Source organism: Trichosurus vulpecula, chromosome 2, assembly GCF_011100635.1.
Source record: "Trichosurus vulpecula isolate mTriVul1 chromosome 2, mTriVul1.pri, whole genome shotgun sequence".
NCBI lineage: Eukaryota > Metazoa > Chordata > Mammalia > Diprotodontia > Phalangeridae > Trichosurus > Trichosurus vulpecula.
The window spans coordinates 47,603,331-47,622,205 of record NC_050574.1 but is presented as its reverse complement, the minus strand read 5'-3'; the positions used below and the strand labels follow the sequence as shown (position 1 = coordinate 47,622,205).

At 42.5% G+C, this 18,875-nt stretch overlaps 1 protein-coding gene across 1 annotated transcript in view; it reads right to left on the bottom strand.

Moving 5' to 3' along the window:
- Window positions 1–9,753: 9,753 nt before the first annotated feature.
- Window positions 9,754–18,875, bottom strand: part of TMEM51 (transmembrane protein 51) — a 70,090-nt gene continuing 60,968 nt past the window's right edge. The window contains exons 3-4 of the mRNA XM_036746080.1: window positions 11,260–11,758; window positions 9,754–10,987 (exon numbers count right to left, since the gene is read on the bottom strand). Coding sequence (XP_036601975.1) covers window positions 10,585–10,987; window positions 11,260–11,603 — 747 coding nt within the window. The 5' untranslated portion in view covers window positions 11,604–11,758 and the 3' untranslated portion in view covers window positions 9,754–10,584. The remainder of the gene's footprint in view (window positions 10,988–11,259; window positions 11,759–18,875) is intronic.

The following is an 18,875-nucleotide window of genomic DNA, read 5'->3' as shown; positions in this document are numbered from 1 at the left end:
CCATTTCCCTATCTCATTATAAAACCACACAGCCTCTAATATCTGTGATCTATATGGAGTGGGGAGGCAGTGTCAGGTCTGCATGTACTTGGTCTTCTGGGAGCAGCTTCATTTTTGCAGGCTAGGCAAAGATGGAGGACCCAGCAGGCTACAGTGAAGTTGTTGTGCAGATCTCCTTGTATCTTTAATTATCCATAACAACATAATTAGGGCACAATGGATAGAGCTCTGAGTCTGGAGTCAGGAAGACCTGAGTTCATATCTGGCCTCAGATGCTTACTAGCTGTGTGACCCTGGGCAAGGCACTTCACCCTGTTTGCCTCAGTTTCCTCATCTGTAAAATGAGCTGGAGAAGGAAATGACAAACCACTCCAATATCATTGCCAAGGAAACCCCAAATGGGGTTGTGAAGAGTCAGAATAATAACAACAAAACATAATAAGGTAAATTTAGTGTAAGACTTCGTGTTCCTTAAACCCCCAAATGGAGCACAATGTCCCTCCTAGCTCTGCCATCCTATACTCTAATCTCACTCCCTGCTCTGATTTTCTGGGTATGAAGGTCCCTCCCAATGGTTGCATTCTATGTCAGGGACAGCTTTGTCCTTAGAGACAGGAAGACCTGGGAGGGAGAGACCAGGGATCTCAGAATCACAGAGTCTTAGGATTAGAATGCATCTTAGTGGCCACCAACCCAACCTATACCTGAACACCTCTCTTTGGCATGCCTGGGAAATGATCATCCATCCTTTGCTGGCCAGGTATTGTTCTAGACAATACTAGGGCTAAGCAAACAAAAGTGAAATACGAAATAGCCCCATCATACCTTCTGGCTGGGTGGTGCCATAGTGCACAGAACACTGGGCTTGGAATCAGGAACACTCATCCTCCTGAGATCAAATCTGGCCTCAGATACTTCCTAGCTGTTTGACCCTGGGCAAGTCACTTCACCCTGTTTGCCTCAGTTTCCTCATCTGTAGCTGGAGAAGGAAATGGCAAACCACTCCAGTATCTTCGCCAAGAAAACAAAGAGTTGGACATAACGAAAAAAGACTCAACGACAATACCTTCTACTGGAAAGTGGATTGGACTTGCTCTGTTTGGCCCTAGAGGTCATAACAAAGTAGAAGGTGGAGAGAATGACTAGGTTTTGGTCTTCACCTTTACACCCTCGGTGCCTACTACAATGCCTAGCACTTACTCTGTAAATATTTGCTAATTTATAGACTGATTGAAATCAATGTGGTGGTGGTGGGGACACTAGTGGCTGGAGGGATTAGGAATAATAGTCCTAATTATAGGGCCATCATATAGGTTGGGTCATGGAGAATCTGACATGATTGAAAAATGACTTACCAATCTCACCAACAACATATAGTACATGGGGCTTAGAGTTAGGGGTACCAAGAGGCAGAAATGAGGAGGGAGGATAAGAGTGACAGCTTCTTTAAAGGCCCGAAAATAGGAGATGGAATATTGTGAGGGGAATGGTAAGTGGGTCAGTTTGGCTGAAATATAAAGTGAACGAAGGGGAATAGTGAGCAAAGAGACCAGGAAGATAGGCTAGAGCCACATGGTGAGGGGCTCTGAATGATGAGCCCAGGAGTTTTATTTTATCCCTGTAGTAGGGAACCATGGAAGCTTTTTGAGCAGGGGAATGGCCCCCATCCAGTGCTTTAGCAATACAAATGGAGCAGCTCCCTAGAGGATGGAACAGAGAAGGGAAGCAGGGAGACCAATTAAGAGGCTGTTGCAATGATCCAGGGAAGAGAGGAGGGCACGAACCAGGCTGGTGGTTGTATGCATAGTGAGAGGCAGATGGCAAACACAGGCTTGGTCTAGGCTGAATGGGCCTTGTTAGCACTTTTAATGTAACAGCGAACTCATGGGTGCTTCACCTGCTGCCATTTATTAGGCTTGGGGTCCCATTGATTTTCTACTTCCAGTTAAAAAGCCCAGGATTAGCTCTGTCCCTTCTCACCTTTCCAATTAAGCAGCCCAGAATTGGTTTGGCCTCCCGGTAGGGTACCATACTTGCAAACTTAGCTCTCAGTGATTTCTATCCACCAGCAGAATATGTGCATAATTCATCCCTACATTGGGCCTCGAGGGAGGGGCCTGCCCTTCCAAACAAGGATCCTCCTGGTGGCCAGCAGGCCTTGGCCAGCTGAGTGTCATGGGGCCAAGAGAGCTGTCTTCAAGTATTTGAAGGGCTGTCCTGTGGGGTTCAATTTAATCGAATCCAGCAAACGTTTGTTAAGCAGCTGCTAGGGATGAGGCGCTCATAGACACTGGGACAACCTCAAAAACAGCCCCTCCTCCATCCCCATATGTTCTACTGCAAGGCGGATCGGTCGGAGTCGATCTGTTCGGCCCTAGAGGTCATAACAAAGGCGCAAGTGGGAGAGAGTTAGACTTAGGGTCAAGGTCCGGGGGGAACCTCCAACAAATGCATAGGAATTACTGCAGCAATCCCAGAGCAGAAACGATAGCTGGGTCCTGCAGGGAATAGAACGCGGGGCTTACTTAGAGTCAGGAATAATGATAATTACAACTAACCCTTATACAGTACCTACTATGTGTCAGGCACTGTGTTGAGACGAGTTCGAATCTAGCCTCGCCGACTAGTTGTGTGACCTTGGGCAAGTCACTGACCTTAGTCTGCCTCAGCTTCCTCATCTATAAAATGGGGGTAATAATACACCCACCGTGCAGGGTTGTTGTGAGAATCAAATGAAATAATAATTGGAAATTGCTTAGCACAGTGTGCCCGGCACATAGTAGGTGTTATATGTGTTAGCTAGGATGGGAACTTGGGGGCAGGGACCCTGCTTTTTCCTTTCTTTGATTTCTCAGTGCTCATCACATGGCAGAGCACAGGGGTGGGGAACCGGCAGCCTGGAGGCCACATGCCGCCCTCTAGGTCCTCAAGTGCGGCCCTTTGACTGACTCCAAACTTCATAGAATAAATCATTTTATTGCAAGGGGAGATTTGTTCTGTGAAGTTTGGATTCAGTCAGAGGGTTGCACTCGAGGACCTAGAGGGCCATGTGGCCTCGAGGCTGCGGGTTCCCCACCCCTGGCCTAGCACATAATAAGGACTTCATAAATGCTTGTTAACTAATTGATGGTCTATCATAAGATCACAGATTCAGAGGAGAAAGGAATCTTAGTCTATAGATTCCAACTGGCGAGTCCCCTCCTGCCCCACCCACAAAGGTTAAATGACTCCTCCATGACCATACATCTGACAAGTGTCTGTGGCTAGATTTGAACCCATCACTCCTGACTCCAGATTCAGTGCCCCACCAACCACCATGCCATGGAGGGAATTTTGTTCTAGAGATCATGATAATAGAGAGCCAGGAGAAGCTTCCATGTAGATGTTGATAGGGCAGGTGGGTCTTACATGGGGTGGAATACGAATATTCAGATTAAGGACAGGAGGAAGGAAGTTCTGAGAGAACAGAGGTCAGCACGAACCTAGGCAATGAGGTGTGAATGTTTGTGTACCTGGAGGGTGGGGAAAGGTAACTGCTAACCGGTATTATTGGGGAAATGAGGTTCAGTGCACAGGGTTGGGCCAGATTAAACAATCCTTCTCAGAAATTCTCCCCTTTCCTGGTGCACTTCCTGGTTAATACCATGCTACGTTTTTCATTTTATCTACTCTACGGCCTTCTCTAAGGGAAGGGTGAAATCAGGATCACCCCAATTCAGATTTGGGGAAATTAAAGCACCTAAAATATTGTCATAGGTTTAAAACTCTTTAAGTCTCCAAAGTTAAGGAAAGTCTTGAAACTACAGCCTTCTCTAAGGGAAGGGTGAAATCAGGATCACCCCAATTCAAATCTGGGAAAATTAAAGCACCTAAAATATTGTCATAGGTTTAAAACTCTTAAGTCTCCGAAGTTAAGGAAAGTCCTGAAACTACAACCTTCTCTAAGGGAAGGGTGAAATCAGGATCACCCCAATTCAAATCTGGGAAAATTAAAGCACCTAAAATATTGTCATAGGTTTAAAACTCTTAAGTCTCCGAAGTTAAGGAAAGTCCTGAAACCACAGGGGAGGACAAGAAACAGAAGGCACTTCCAAGTGGGTTGGGCTAGAAGATCTCCAGTGTCCTTTCCAGCTTGAAATAGGAATCTTAGATACTTTGCAGATGAGGAAACTGAGAGCCATGAGATGAAATGATTTGCTCAAGGTCACACAGCACAAAGCTGCTCTCCTTTTCAAATATGGTTGCTTCAACTGGTCTTCTTCATCAGGAACGCCTCTATCCGGGGCTATCTTTGCTTTCCCAATTCTATTTTAAGCCTAATTATTTGACTCCAGGTCAGTGCAGAGGAAAGCTTGGGCTCACCATAGAAAGAAATTACGTTGGATCATTTGGTTTAACTAGAAAATTCTTTTTGCCATGTGACTAAACTCCAATGTGCCCACCGGTGTTTTTTAAAGCATAGGTGGCCAGGGAGTAAATTAGCCAGGCCTTTCTGATGCCCCATCTTGTTTGGGGTTTTTGTAGGGCAATGCTTGAAGCTAACCTGCAACGTCCTGTGATGAGGCCGATAGAAACTCTGGCTCCTTCAGTTATGTCACTTGGCAAAGGCTGTTTGTTTTTCAACTATGATATTTCATCATAGGACCTCCAGAGGTCGAGAGACATAAGCTTGCATTCCAGTCCTTGCTTAGCCACTTGTGACTGCATGATCTTGGCTAAATCCCTTCCCTTTCTGGGCCTCAGTTTACTCATCTATAAAGCCCAACCCCCTCATTTTAGAGATGGGGAAAACTGATTTCACACAGGTAGGAAGTAGCAGAGCTGGGATTCAATGGTATTGGGTCTCTGTCTCCTAAGGATTTCTTTATATAGGAGAAGAGAGAGATTTTTGCTGGGTTATAATTTGCTTACTCCTCCATCCTTATGAGAACTCATCAAAAAATATAAAAAGGTAGCATAAGGGAGTGGAGAGAGCTCTAGACTTGGAGTCAGGAACTCCGGAGCCCTGGGTTCAAATCCTAGTTTCTGAATCTCTGGATATGTGACCCTACTTTCTAAGACTCCATTTCCTCATCTATATAAGGGAGTTAACACTTAATGCTCTCCATCTCACAGGGTCCTTAGAGGAAAAGGGCTTTATAAAACTTAAAATGCTAAAGAAATGGAAACTACTATAATTAATCCACAGGCTCCAAAGAAAACTAACGTCACACAGAGGGAAATGAAAAAGCATGTGGTAAGTGTGAACAGACTTCGGTCTCTCTAAGAACAGGATCACAGAGTGGGAAAAGATCTCAGAGGCCATCAAATCCTACCTTTTCATTTTACAAATGAGGAAACTGAGGCACAATGCAGTAAATTACTTATCCAAGGTCATACAGTTAATAAATGGCAGAGTTGAGTTCACAGTATTATCATAGATTAGAAGTAAAGTATTATCAAGAAGATGTATGATAGGAAGAGATGAGCTGGTCATGTGGTGAGGGATGACAGCCAGACAGCTGCTCTACTGGTACCCTTGAAAACGGTGGAAGGATTGGAGGAAAGTCTCACACGTGTTGGGTGGAACCCCTGAAGAGAACCTACAGGACACAGATGAGGAATCTCACAGGATGGGCAGGCAAGGAAATCATTGTAGAAGGGGAAAATGGAAAATGACTAGTGAGAGCCTGTGATAATTACAATTACTCAGAAAATATCTAGGGAGAGATACATCCTGATTTATTGGAAGGACCTTCCAAAATGGTGAGATCCCAGCTCCCTAACAGAGGAATGTGATGACATTCTATGGACCCTGCATTCTGGGAGATCCCAGCATCACAGAGCTGGAAGAGGCCTTAGAAGTCTGTTGTGACCTTCTCACTTTATAAGTAAGGCTCTGAGAGGTGACTTGTCTAAGGTCACAAAGCTAGGATGCTGTAGAACCAGGGAGAAGACCTCATTCACCCTCGATCTGACACTTTCTCCCATACAAGGTGGCTTCTTGGGGTGCTCCTTAGCCAACGTTTTTGGTTTGGTGCTTTATGTCTACTTATTAAAGTCATCATTGATTCAATTGTTCATAATAGAGGGGGAATCCCATGACTGGGAGAGACATCAAGGAGGTATGAGGCAGAAAGACCCCATACATACAAAAATATTCATAGTAATACTTTATGGAAGTGGGACAGCTAGGCAGCACAGTGGATAGAGCACTGGCCCTGGAGTCAGGAGGACCTAAATTCAAATCCAGCCTCAGACACTAACTGTGTGATCCTGGGCAAGTCACTTAAGCCTGATTGCCTCCCAAAAAATACTTCATGGAGGCTAAAAATTGGAAATGAAGTGGGTGTCCAGTGATTTGGGGAGATGGCTGAATAATTTGCAGAATAGGAACATAATAGAATATTTCTGTACCATAAGAAGTATGTGTGAATTCAGAGAAACATGGGAAGGCTTGTTTGAACTGATGCAGAGTGAAGTAAGTAGAGCTAGGAGAAACAATGAGACAGAAACATAAACAAACACAGCACTTTAAGACGAAACCCAGAAACTAAAGTAAAAGGTGAAATGCAATGATCAATTATGGTCCAGAGGACCAGATAATAAAACAACTCTTTCCTCTTCTTAGGACTGGGGGATGGTAGGTGAAGAGATTGTCACATATACCATCAATGAATGGTAGATTTTGTATAACTTTTTCTTTGTAGCAATAGAGGGTTCATATTGGGGTTGGGGTGAAGAGGTGGGCAGTGCATATAAAAATTATTATGACATAAAAGAAAAAGGCACCAATATAATTTTTAAAAAATGTTGCTATCCATATGGGCTACTCAGATCTCAGTGGGTGCTCTATCTAATAAAAACTCTCCATCAGGGAGCCTCTCTAATTCAGTTTCTGACCTCTCTGACTGTGTCTTATATGCCAAGAAACTGTCTGTAGATCTCTCCATTTTTCTCACTTGAACTAGTCACAGAATCCTATTAACCCCAGGCATTTTCTGGCTAATCCAAATTGTTTTCATAAACTCTAAAGTTGGTTTTCCACTTTCCTCTTCTGTTATGATTTACTAGTCAAACAAAACCCACTCAGGGCCATAAAGGCTACAAGGGAAAGAGTTATAGAGTTGAGCTTGGGTCATAGGCTCAAGGAATTATAATACTTATAGTAATAATAAGAAATAACCAGCATCTATACTATACTTTTAAAGTTTGCAGAGGGCTTTACAAATGTTACCTCATTTTATCCTGCAACAACCCTGGGGGGTAAGTGCTGTTAGCACCCCCATTTTACAGATGAAGAAACTGAGGCAAACAAAGGGTGACTTACCTGGTGTCAGTCACACAACTAGTTAGTGTCTAAGGCCAAATCTGAATTCAGATCTTCCTAATTCCAGATCCAACATTCTATTCACTGCACCATCTAATTGCCTCTGTATCTTATAAAGAGACCTTACAGATGAAGACACTGAAGCCTAGGGAGGTTCAGTGATTTTCCCTGGGGATCACAAAGCTAGTAGGTGTCAGAGGGCAAGATTTGAACCCAGTTCTCCCTGACAAGAAGTTCCGCATTCTGCTCACTATGCCATGATGCCAGGGATTCAGTGCTTCCTCACTGTGTGACTTTGGGTGAATCATTACAGCTAAGCCTCAATTTCCTTACCTATGAAATGGGGACAATGAACCCTAGCTATACTACTTACCTCAGAGAGTGGTTGTGCTTTATAAACCTTAAAAGTACTAAAAAAAAAAATGAGCTTTGTACTAATGCAAAATGAAATAAGCAGAACCAGGAAAACATTGTACACAGTATCAGCAACACTGTGTGATGATGAACTACGAATGATTCAGCTCTACTCAGCAACACAATGATCCAAGACAAGCACAAATGAAGGACAATGCTATCCACATCCAGATAAAGAACTGATGGACTCTGAATGCAGATAGAAGCATATTTTTTCCACTTACTTTATTCTTTCTCGAAGTTTTAAAAAATCTGTTTCTTCTTTCACAACTGTGGCTAATATGGAAATATTTCTTACATGATGGCAGATGTATAAACTATATCAAACTGCTTACCATTTTCAGAAGAGGGGAGGGGAGAGGAGGGAGGGAGAAAAATTTGGAACTCAAAATCATGTAAAAATGAATGCTAAAAATCTTCTTAAGATGTAACCAGGGAAAAAAAATAAAATACTATTAAAAATAAAAATAAAGGAGAAAAAAGAGGAGTTCTTAGTATTTCTAAAAAAGGCAGTGAGGGATAGTAGAAAGTACCCAAGAGATAGTTTCAAATTTGGCTTTGATAATTACCAGCTGTGTGATCAGAGGCAAGACTCTTTGCCCCTCTGAGTCTGTGTTTGAGTCTTAGTATGGGAATGATATTTGTACTACCAATTTCACAGGGCTTTTGTGAGGGGGATACTTTATAAACCAAAGCTTGGTATAGAAAATTAAGATTGTCATTATTCTCTTTCTTCTCATTTTTCAAGATGGCGGGCGGGAGGGTCTCAATCATTTTTTGTGTCATGGGTTCCTTAGTCAATCTCATTGAAGGCTGTGGCCCCTTCTCAGAATTACATTTTAAATTCATAAAATACATCAGACTCCAGAGGAAACCAATTCTATTAAAATACAATTATCAAAATACAGATATTTTTTAAAGTTCAATGATCCCAGGCTAGAACCCCTGCTCCTCAAGGCCTTTGTCCAGCTCACCCAATATTGTCCAAAGGCCCCTCCAGCTCTAAAGTTCTATTTTCTCTGTTTTTAGGAAATAGATTCTCACGACTGCCCCATGTGCTAATGTCATTAGCACTCAGTTCCAATGCCTTCTTAGCTTTCCTGGACCAGTTGATCTCTAAGAATGGGATCCTAGGATTTTAAGATCAAAGGTCTGAACAGGATGTTAGCTCATTTAATTGTTTTTAATGAAATGTTTTATTAAAGTCTTCTTAAGAGCTTAGGAGAGAAGCAGGCACTGATGTAGTAGAGAACCAACCTCAGAGTCAGGAAAACCTGGGTTTAAGTCATTCATACTAGCTGTGTGACCCCAGGCAAACTCCCTTATCACCCACAGCAATTCTCTGAGGATCGAAGGTGCAGAGATGGTACACAGACCAACACTTGAGATAATATTTATAAAGCGTTTAGTATAGTACCTGGCACATTAATTAGGTGCTTAATAAATGCTTACTGACTGATAGAGGGAGTTTCCTCTGCCAGTTAATAAACATTTATTAAGCACTTACTATGTGCCAAGCTCTGGAGATTCTCAGCCCAGGCATTCCCTATTCAATGAGATTATAAGTTCAATTCCCTATCCCCTTCATCCCACTTAGAGGCAGCCTAGCGTAATGGTTAGAGCTGGCCTCAGCGTCACAAAGACCTGGGTTCAAGTCTCACCTCTGACACATAATAGCTCTGTGACCCTGGCCAATTAAAAGCCTCTCCGTGTCCTCAGGCACCTGTAGGACTTATGAGACGCAAAGAAGGTGCCCACTTGAACTAGTTGGGTTTGGGGTCTTCCTTGGGAGTTCTCTACCCCTATAAAATCATAGATCTGATAAAAAATGTATATATGAAAACTTAATATTGAACATTAATACAACCCCTTCATTTTCCAGATGACAAAAATGAGGCCAAGAGATGTTATATGATGTGGTAGCTAAGTGGCAGAGCAAGGATTCGAACCCGGGGCCTCTGAGTCCAAACGAATGTCCTTCCCTCTGTACTACAAGCTCACTTGGTTGAGTAGTTTAGGACACAGATGTACTACATACAAAATGATTTTTTATTATTAAAAAAAAACTTGGCTGCACAATTTTTAGAAGAAACCTTTTTAGAACATCAGACATCTTGTATACACTTTTGGTAATGATATTTGTTTTCCAAATGGTACAAGAGAAAGGAAACCAGCACCTGTCCACTATGGAAAGCCTTGTAGACCTTTGGCCCTCAAAGAATTGAGAGCTTCGTGGGCTTTCCAACACCAGCCACTGGGTTCCAGGCCCCCAACCCATTTCTGTGTTGCTGCTCCGTCAACCTGGTGACAACAATCTCTTACATGGTCTTGCTAATGTTTCAAATTGCTTGTGAAGGCAGAGACATCGTCTTTTTCTTGTTGAAACAAACCAACAAAAAAAAAACCATATTTCTAATGAGAAAAGGAAAACACAAACACTGAAAGACAAAAAAAAATAAAAAATAAAAATATTTTTCCTTTCCTAGATGGAAAGAGGAGTAATTCTTGCTAACAACTCAGGACTGTAGAAGGGACGCTACTGAAGATACATAACAGGCGCTCTTAACTTAAAATGAAAAGTAGAGATGTCTAAGATGTGCCTTTCCTTCAGACCTCTCTGCTATGTAAGTTTTTGTGGAATGTCAATCTGGCTTAGTACTCCTGATCCCCCTCCTTGCTCTCTGCCCTCCCTTCCCACCAAAGTTAATATGATACACACACACACACACACACACACACACACACACAGAGTCATATATATATGGGGTCCATCAGTTTTAAAACTCTGAGCCATTCCAGCTCATTTGGAGTCTCTTGGCAAAACAGAGTCCAAACCAGCACTGCCCCAGGTCATCTGGAACTCAGTTTGGCTGCCGGGTGTCAGGTGCGGCTTTTTCGGGGACCTCGTCATACTGTGGGGGAGGAGTCAAAGGTTCTATTGTGGGAGGAGGCAGGTTCCCTTCTGGCAGGTTAATTCGAAAATCCTTCAAGTGAAGCTTTTCTGACTTAATCCTTCGGACTTTCAGGGGCTTCAGGCGTTTTGCCAGCCTGGAGTTCTGTCTGTCTGGTGGGTGGGTCTCCAGGTCAGCCCGGGCTGTGGTGGGAGTTGTCTCATCCAGCCCTGTCAGGGACTCGTACGAGGGGAGGGACACGGTCATCCCAGGGTTTTGGTCCAATTCTCTCACCTCTGAGTAGTTGGTGTTCATGACTTCTTCGTAGCTGGGGACATAATATCTTGAGTGGGACTCCTCCTCCTCCTCTTGGCTGTAATATACCAAACACAAGGCATCTAATTAGCTCAGGCCACCAAGGCCTACAGAGAAATGGAGGTGACAAATATTAGCATTGGACTCTCAGTATTGTAAGGGAACATAAGGGAACAGCAATGTGTCCAATGGCACACTCAATGATAAATTCATCAGTAAAACTTTGTGTATTAATATGAACTCTTTCCCCTTCCTTCCCCCCAAATATCAGCCAAACGTGCAGCTGGAAAGGGATACTCCTTTGTAAAGGTTTATTGCTCACTGCCTCACCTGTCTTCTTCCTGGGACTGAGCTCCAACAGCCGCATTCTGCTGGATTCTGGCGATCTCCTCCTCCCCTTGCCTTTGTTTCCTCTTGTCCCGGATACTCAAGCAGATGGAAAGGAGCAGAAGCATGACCCCAGCACCCACCAGCACATAGGCTACAGAGAATGTCTTGCTCTTGAGGATCCCTCCAGTGGGGTTGCTGCTATTCCCATGCGCTGACGGTTTGTCTGAGTGGCTAAATCCGGGGACCAGATTCCACACTGCCATGATGATCCCCAGCACCAGCATCCCTAGTCCGATGGCAGTCAGGGCATAGTGAGAGCCGTTGGCCTTGGACTGGGCCATCATTGCCACAAACACTGAACAGTTCAGTAGAAGCCGGCCGGTGTATCTGTCTATTAAGTAAGGCAAAAGAACCTGCGAGGTCAGCTCTCAAAAGATCACATCAAGCATCCTCCAACCAAATCCTGAACTTCTCTTCTGGGATACTGTCACCAAAAGATCTGAAAGGAAGGTACAGATGGGGAAGAGGAAAATTAATTCAGATTCCAAAGTACTTTATATTCTTCTCATACCTTTATCATATTCTAATTTGTATTAAATGTATCTGAGTATAGATTTCATTCTTTCCTCGTTAGACTATAAGCTCCCTGAGTGCAAAAATAGATCTTATCAAAACTTCTGTAGAAAGCTTTTCCTGGTCCTCCCAGGTGTTTCCCTCTAAGGTTACTCTCTCTCTCTGTACACGCGTACATGCACACACATGCACAGCTAGATCTCTATATGTATGCATAATATACATATATGTGTATGTAAATATATATATATACACACATAGCTAGAACTCTCTCTTTCTCTCTCTCTCTCTCCTTCTTCCCTGTCTCTTTCTCTGTCAGTGGGCACTGTGTTAGGCAGTGCTGATAACATTACCCTGCTCCCCCTATGGGAACTCATTCTTCCCTTGTACATACTGGTCCTCTGGGAAGAATGGGTTCAAACTCATAGTTCATGTAACTTTTGGGTGCCTCTGGCACCCTAAGACCATGTGCTTTAGAAGAGTTTCTGGGCTGTTCCTCTCTAAGGTCACCTTCTGTCTATCTCTGTGTATCTTGTGTACGCATGTTCCTGTACATGTAAGTTCCATGTGGGCAGGGAACGTTTTCACTTTTTCTTTGTTGGGGAAGCCAGGAACACCAGGGTTCAAATGCCACTTTTGTCTCATATTTGGCTGTGTAACTGTGGACCAATCACTGAATCTCTTAGAGAGCTGCACTTGGCAGCTCTCTAAGATAGGCTTCTCCACCATTTTTGTGGGCATCCTGGACCTCTTTCACAGTATCTGGTGATACCTATGGTCCTCTTCTCAGAATCATGTTTTTAAATGCATAAAATAAAATAGGAATATGAAGGAAATCAATTTTGTTGAGATCTGGATGTAATTTTTTTTCTCACCCAAGGTCACAGCCTCCCTGAAATCAAGGGGTCTATGGAGCCCAGGTTAAGAACCTCACTCCAAGATGCAGGGAAGGTACCGACCTTTACTGGCAGAAGGTCCTCACTATTAGCTCCTTACACCAAAGAAATCACAGATTCTGTCTCTATTTCTATTCACAACACTTAGCACAGGGCCTGACATAGGCTAAGTGCTTAATAAAAGCTTGTTGACTGACTGGGTTGATTTGTACTGGTAGCATTTTCTCATGGAAAGATCTCTATACAAGTGAGATCAGGTCAACCCTTCCTCCCACTTCTATGGGGAAAAGAATAATAACTAAAATTTATTGAGAGGTAATATGGTAGTGAGATTGGGAGGGAGAGGATGGGTTCAATTACTGGTTTTGCTACTTACTACTTGGGTCAGTTACTTAACAATTTTGTGCCTCAGTTTCCTCACCCGTAAAATGAGAGGACTGAACTCAATGATCTCTAAGGCTTCCCCCCGCCCAGTTCTAATACTATGGTTCTATTATTTGTAATAGGGTATATATCAGATATATATCCTATATCTGACAGATATATATATATCTTATCTCTCACAGACATAGATTCTATCTGTCACTTTAAGACTGTGTATATCACCTCACTTGGTCCTGCCTCAGGAGAACCCTGGGAAGCAGGGGCTATTATCCCCATTTTATAGATGGGGAGACTGAGGCACGGAGCGCTCATTAAGTAAGGCTCCCTGAATCACTTAAGTCACAGTAAGTTCAAAGAAGAACATGCACATTATGCACTCGGTCAAATAGAATGTATGACACAAATGTTATTAAATCATCTTTGCTTGCTGCTCTGGCTTGAAGCATCCTGGTGGTGTTGAACCTCTCAGAGTCTCTGTGGCAACTTCTTAGGTCATGGACATGCAGGGGAAGCCTCCCCAGCTTGGTCCAAGTGCAGGCTCTGACGGCAGGGCCTCCAAATAGCCAGGTGCACTCGCAAACCCCACGAGGCATCAGAGGACGACCCACGGAGAGTATCATCATGATTATTATAACAAGCGACTGGTAGGAAATGCAGCTCCCAGGTCTCTGCCTGGTCACATACCAGGTGGTTGAGATGCTGATTTGAGTCACCTTTCAAAAGCCTCACTTATCATCCTGCCTCCACCCCAAAACTAAATCTTTCCCTTCCAGAGGTCAGAGGAAATGGACTTGGCAAAGTATCATGATATTTGATGGGCTTGGGTTAATCTCAGGTAGTGTCCACGGGGGTGAGGCAGGCAATTTGAAGCCAAGCATGGCCGATCCATTACTGGTGGTGGCCATCATCCTCTTGGGTTAATCTCAGGTCGTCTCCATGGGGGTGAGGCAGGTGATTTGAAGCCAAGCATGGCAGATCCATTAATGGTGGTGGCCATCATCCTCTTGGGTTAATCTCAGGTCATCTCCACGGGGGTGAGGCAGGCAATCTGAAGCCAAGCATGGCAGATCCATTAATGGTGGTGGCCATCATCCTCTTGGGTTAATCTCAGGTAGTGTCCACGGGGGTGAGGCAGGCGATTTGAAGCCAAGCATGGCAGATCCATTAATGGTGGTACCATCATCCTCTTGGGTTAATCTCAGGTAGTCTCCACGGGGGTGAGGCAGGCAATTTGAAGCCAAGCATGGCAGATCCATTAATGGTGGTGGCCATCACTTGGCTCTCCTCTGACCTCTTCCTCATGAGACTACATAGTCCTAAGACTATAAGACCGTGGACTTGGAGCCAGAAGGGCCATCTACTCTAACCCCTTCATTTTGCAGATGAGTAAATTAAGCCTAGAGAGGCAACGTGACTGGTGAGTCAGTCAACAAGCATTTATTAAATACTTATCATATGTTGGTTCTCCCTCATGCCTGGAATGTTTTTACTCCTCATCTCGGTCTATTGTCTTCCCTGGCTTCCTTTAAGTCTCACCTCTACAGGAAGCCTTCTCTAACTCTGCTTCATTCTAGCACTTGACCATGGGCAAGGAACTTAAACCTATATCAGCCTCAGTTTCCTCATCTGCAAAATGGGGATAATGATAGTCACGGGGCTGTTGTGAGGACCGAATGAAATGACATTTGTAAAGCACTTGGCAAACCTTAAAGTGTCAAGGGTTATTATTATTGATAATCATAACTATTTATTATTATTGACAATAATGTTCATTATTATTGATAATGATAATCATTTTTGTTGTTCGCCATCATGATCATCATCATTTTGTATACCTCTGATTGGCAAGAAGTTTCTCAAGCCTAACCTCTTTCTCTACAACTTCCTATCATTGTTCTGTCTTCTGGGTGCCAAAAAGAAAATCTGTTCTCTCTTCAGGGAAGGGGATAATATTTACGAAATACTTAGGGCAGTGCCTTGCATAAAGTAGGTGCCTAATAAATGTTTATTCCCTTCCTTCCCTTTCTAAGTGACAGCCTTTCAAATGCTAGAAGACAATTATCCTTTCCTCTCCTAAGTCTTTTCTTCTCCTGGCTGAAAATCTCCAGTCCCTTCAATTGATCTTTCTACGGCACCAGTCTAGTGTAGACAGGGGGATGATTCTCCACAACATTCATTCACTGGTCCTAATTTGACCCTCTGGAGCCAAGGAGAAGTCCAACCTCTCTTCCTGTGATTGTCTTTGAATATTTGAAGAGCTGTTATCATGACTTTTCCACATTAAAACACACCATTTACTCTAGAATGTTTCCTGATCCTGTAACAATTCCAGTCATCCTCCTCTGGACAGACTCAAGTTTGTTAATATCAACAGCTCTCTAAAAAAGGGAAAAGGACCCATATGCACAAAAATATTTAGAGTGGCTCTTTTTGTGGTGGCCAAGAACTAGAAATTGAGATGATGCCATCAATTGGGGAATGACTGAACAAGTTGCGGTAAATGAATGTAATGAAATACTGTTATGCTATAAAAAATGATGAGCAGATTTCAAAAAAAACCTGGAGAGACTTACTGAACTGATGCTGAGTGAGGGGAGCAGAATCAAGAGAACATTGTACACAGTAACAGCAACACTGCGCGACGACCAACTTTGATAGACTTAGCTCTTCTGAGCAGTGCAATGATCTATGACATTTCCAAAAGACTCTTGATGGAAAATGTTATCTACTTCCAGAGAGAACTATGGAGTCTGAATGTAGACCAAAGCATACTATTTTCTCTTTTTTTCCTTTCTTGTGGTTTTTCCCCCTTTGTCCTGATTCTTCTTTCACAACATGACTAATGCAGAAATATGTTTAATATCTGTACATGTACAGCCTATGTCAGATTGCATACTGTCTTGAGAAGGGAGTAGGAAAGGGAGGGGGAAAAATTTTAGAACTCAAAATCCTATAAAAGTGAATGTTGAAAACTATAAAAACAAATACATAAATAAAGTGGAAAAAATATCAACAGCTCTCCCACCTACTAGATACCCATCATTGCCCAAATAGAATGGGTACTCCTTGAGGGAAGAGACTTTGCTTACCATGGTGTCTGGCAAAAATAGTTAGGCTTAATAAATGCTTGCTGATGGATGGCTGAAAAATTTAGTCTAATCCAAAAAGGCATTTATTAAGCACCTACTATGTGTGCGAAATCAGAGACCATTTACCTTTGTATCTTCTGGGTCTTCCACAGTGCCCAGCCTATAGTAGGCTCTTAGTAAGTGTTGGTTGATTCATAGATTGATTTAGAAATGCTAGGGATGCACAGACAAAAGGAAAATCAGTCCTTGCCCTCAAGGGGTTTCTATGGGGGGGGGGGGTTCCCAGAGAGGAAAGGGGGAGAGAAAGGAGAACCAACAAATAAAGAAATCAGGGAAAGCTTCTCAGAGGAGGTGCACTGACAAGCTGAACTGGGAGAAGACAACGAAGGATTCTAAGAGACTGTTGGAAAGGATTGTACTCCAGCCTAGCAGGATGACTTGTTCTAAGAAATCTCAGGAGCACGGGATCCTGTATCTATAGTGCTGGAAGGGACCCCAGAGGCTATCTAGTCCATCCTCTCATTATTGTTGCTGTTTAGTCATTTTCCAGTCATGTCTAACTCTTTGTGAGCCCATTTGGGGTTTTCTTGGTAAAGAGACTGGAGTGTTTGGCCATTCCCTTTTCTAGCTCATTTTACAGATGAGAAAACTGAGGCAAACAGGGAAGAAAGAAATAGCATACCATTATGGTGTCTTTGCCAAGAAAACCCCAAATGGGGTCACAAAGAGTGACTGAACAACAAAATGATTGCTGGCTATATGACCTTGGGCAATTCCATTTCTTTTAGGCTTGTTTCTTTATCTCTAAAATGGGGATAATACTTACCTCATAGGACTGTGGTTCAAATGAGAGAATGGATACAAAACCTTTTGCAAACCTTAATGAACAATACACACATCAGCTTTTGGAGGCAAGAGGGGAACAGAGCTATGATATCATTGGTTTAGGGAACTGTTGGTTAAGAAACTCTCTCTATTATTGGATATCTAAACCTACCCACTAACATAATTGTCTTTTAAAAAAATCCTACTTAATATTTTATTTTTCCCCAGTTATATGTAAAAATAATTTTAACATTCTTTTTTTTTCAAATTTTCATTTCCAAATTCTCTCCCTCCTTCTCCTTCCCCTTCCCCACCCTACTAAGAAGGCAAGAGATTTGACATAGGGTAGTCATGCAAAACACATTTCCATGTAAGTCATTCTGTGAAAGAAAACACGGACCAAAAAAAAATCCAAGAAAAATAAAGAAAGTAAGGAAAAAAGTATCTTTGATCTGCATTCAGGTTCTACCAGTTCTTTCTTTGCGGATGGACAGCACTTTTCATCATAAGCCTGACAGATTTGTCTTCGATCATTGTACTGCTGAGAATAGTTAAGTTATTCATAGTAGACCATCATACAATAATGCTGTTACTATGTACACTGTTCTCCTGGTTCTGCTCATTTCACTTTGTATCAGTTCATGTAAGTCTTTCTAGGTTTTTCTGAGAGCATACCGTTCATCATTTCTTAAAGCACAATAGTATTCCATCACAACAATATACCACCACTTGTTCAGCCATTGCCCAATTGATGGACATTCCCCTCAATTTCCAATTCTTTGCCACCACTAAAAGAGTTGCTTGAAATATTTTTGTACACAGAGGTCCTTTTCCTTTTTGCTTTTTATCCCTATGGGATACAGACCTAGCATATGCTGGGGGTATGCATAGTTTTATAGCCCTTTGGGCATAGTTCCAAATTGCTCTCCAGAGTGGTTGATCAGTATAACTTCACCAATAGTACATTACTGTTTTAATTTTACCACATCCCCTCCAACATTTGTCATTTTTCTTTTCTGTCATATTAGCCAATCTGGTAAGTGTGAGGAGTTGTTTTAATTTGCTTTTCTCTCATCAATAGTCATTTAGAGCATTTTTTTATATGATTGTAGATAGCTTTGATTACTGTGTCTGAAAACTGCCTCGTCATATCCTTTGACCATTTTCAACTGAGGAATGGCTCTTATTTCTATAAATTTGACTCAGTTTTCTATATGTTTGAAACATACAGAGAAACTCACTGTAAAATTTTTTTTTCACAATGATTACCAACTATGTATTTCCCTCAATCCTATTTTCCTCCTGTTCATCCTTCTCTTTTTCTCCTTTTACCTTGTCCATTCTCAAAAGTGTTTTGCTTCAGACTTTTACTTCCCCCAATCTGCCCTCCCTTCTATCAGCTCCCCCTACCACCCTCCACCTTCTCTTATCCCCTTCCCTTCCTACTTTCCTGTATGATAAGATAGAGTTCTACATCTAACTAAGTGTGTATATTATTCCCTCTTTGAGCCAATTCAGATGAGAGTAAGGTCCATGTGCTCCCTTCCCCACTTCCCCCATTTTCTCCTTCACTGTAAAATCTCTTTCAGGCCTCTTTTATGTCATATAACTCATTCTACCTCTCTCTTTCCCCTTCCCCCAGTATATTCTTCCTTCTCACACCTTAATTTTATTTTTTTAGATAATCATACCATCACATTCAACTCACACCTCTGCTTTCTGTCTACGTATACTCCTTCTAACTGCCCTAATAATAAGAAAGCTTTAGGAGTTATAAATATCATTTTCCCATGTAGGAATAGAAATGGTTTAACCTTATCGAATCCCTTCTGATTTCTCTTTCCTGTTT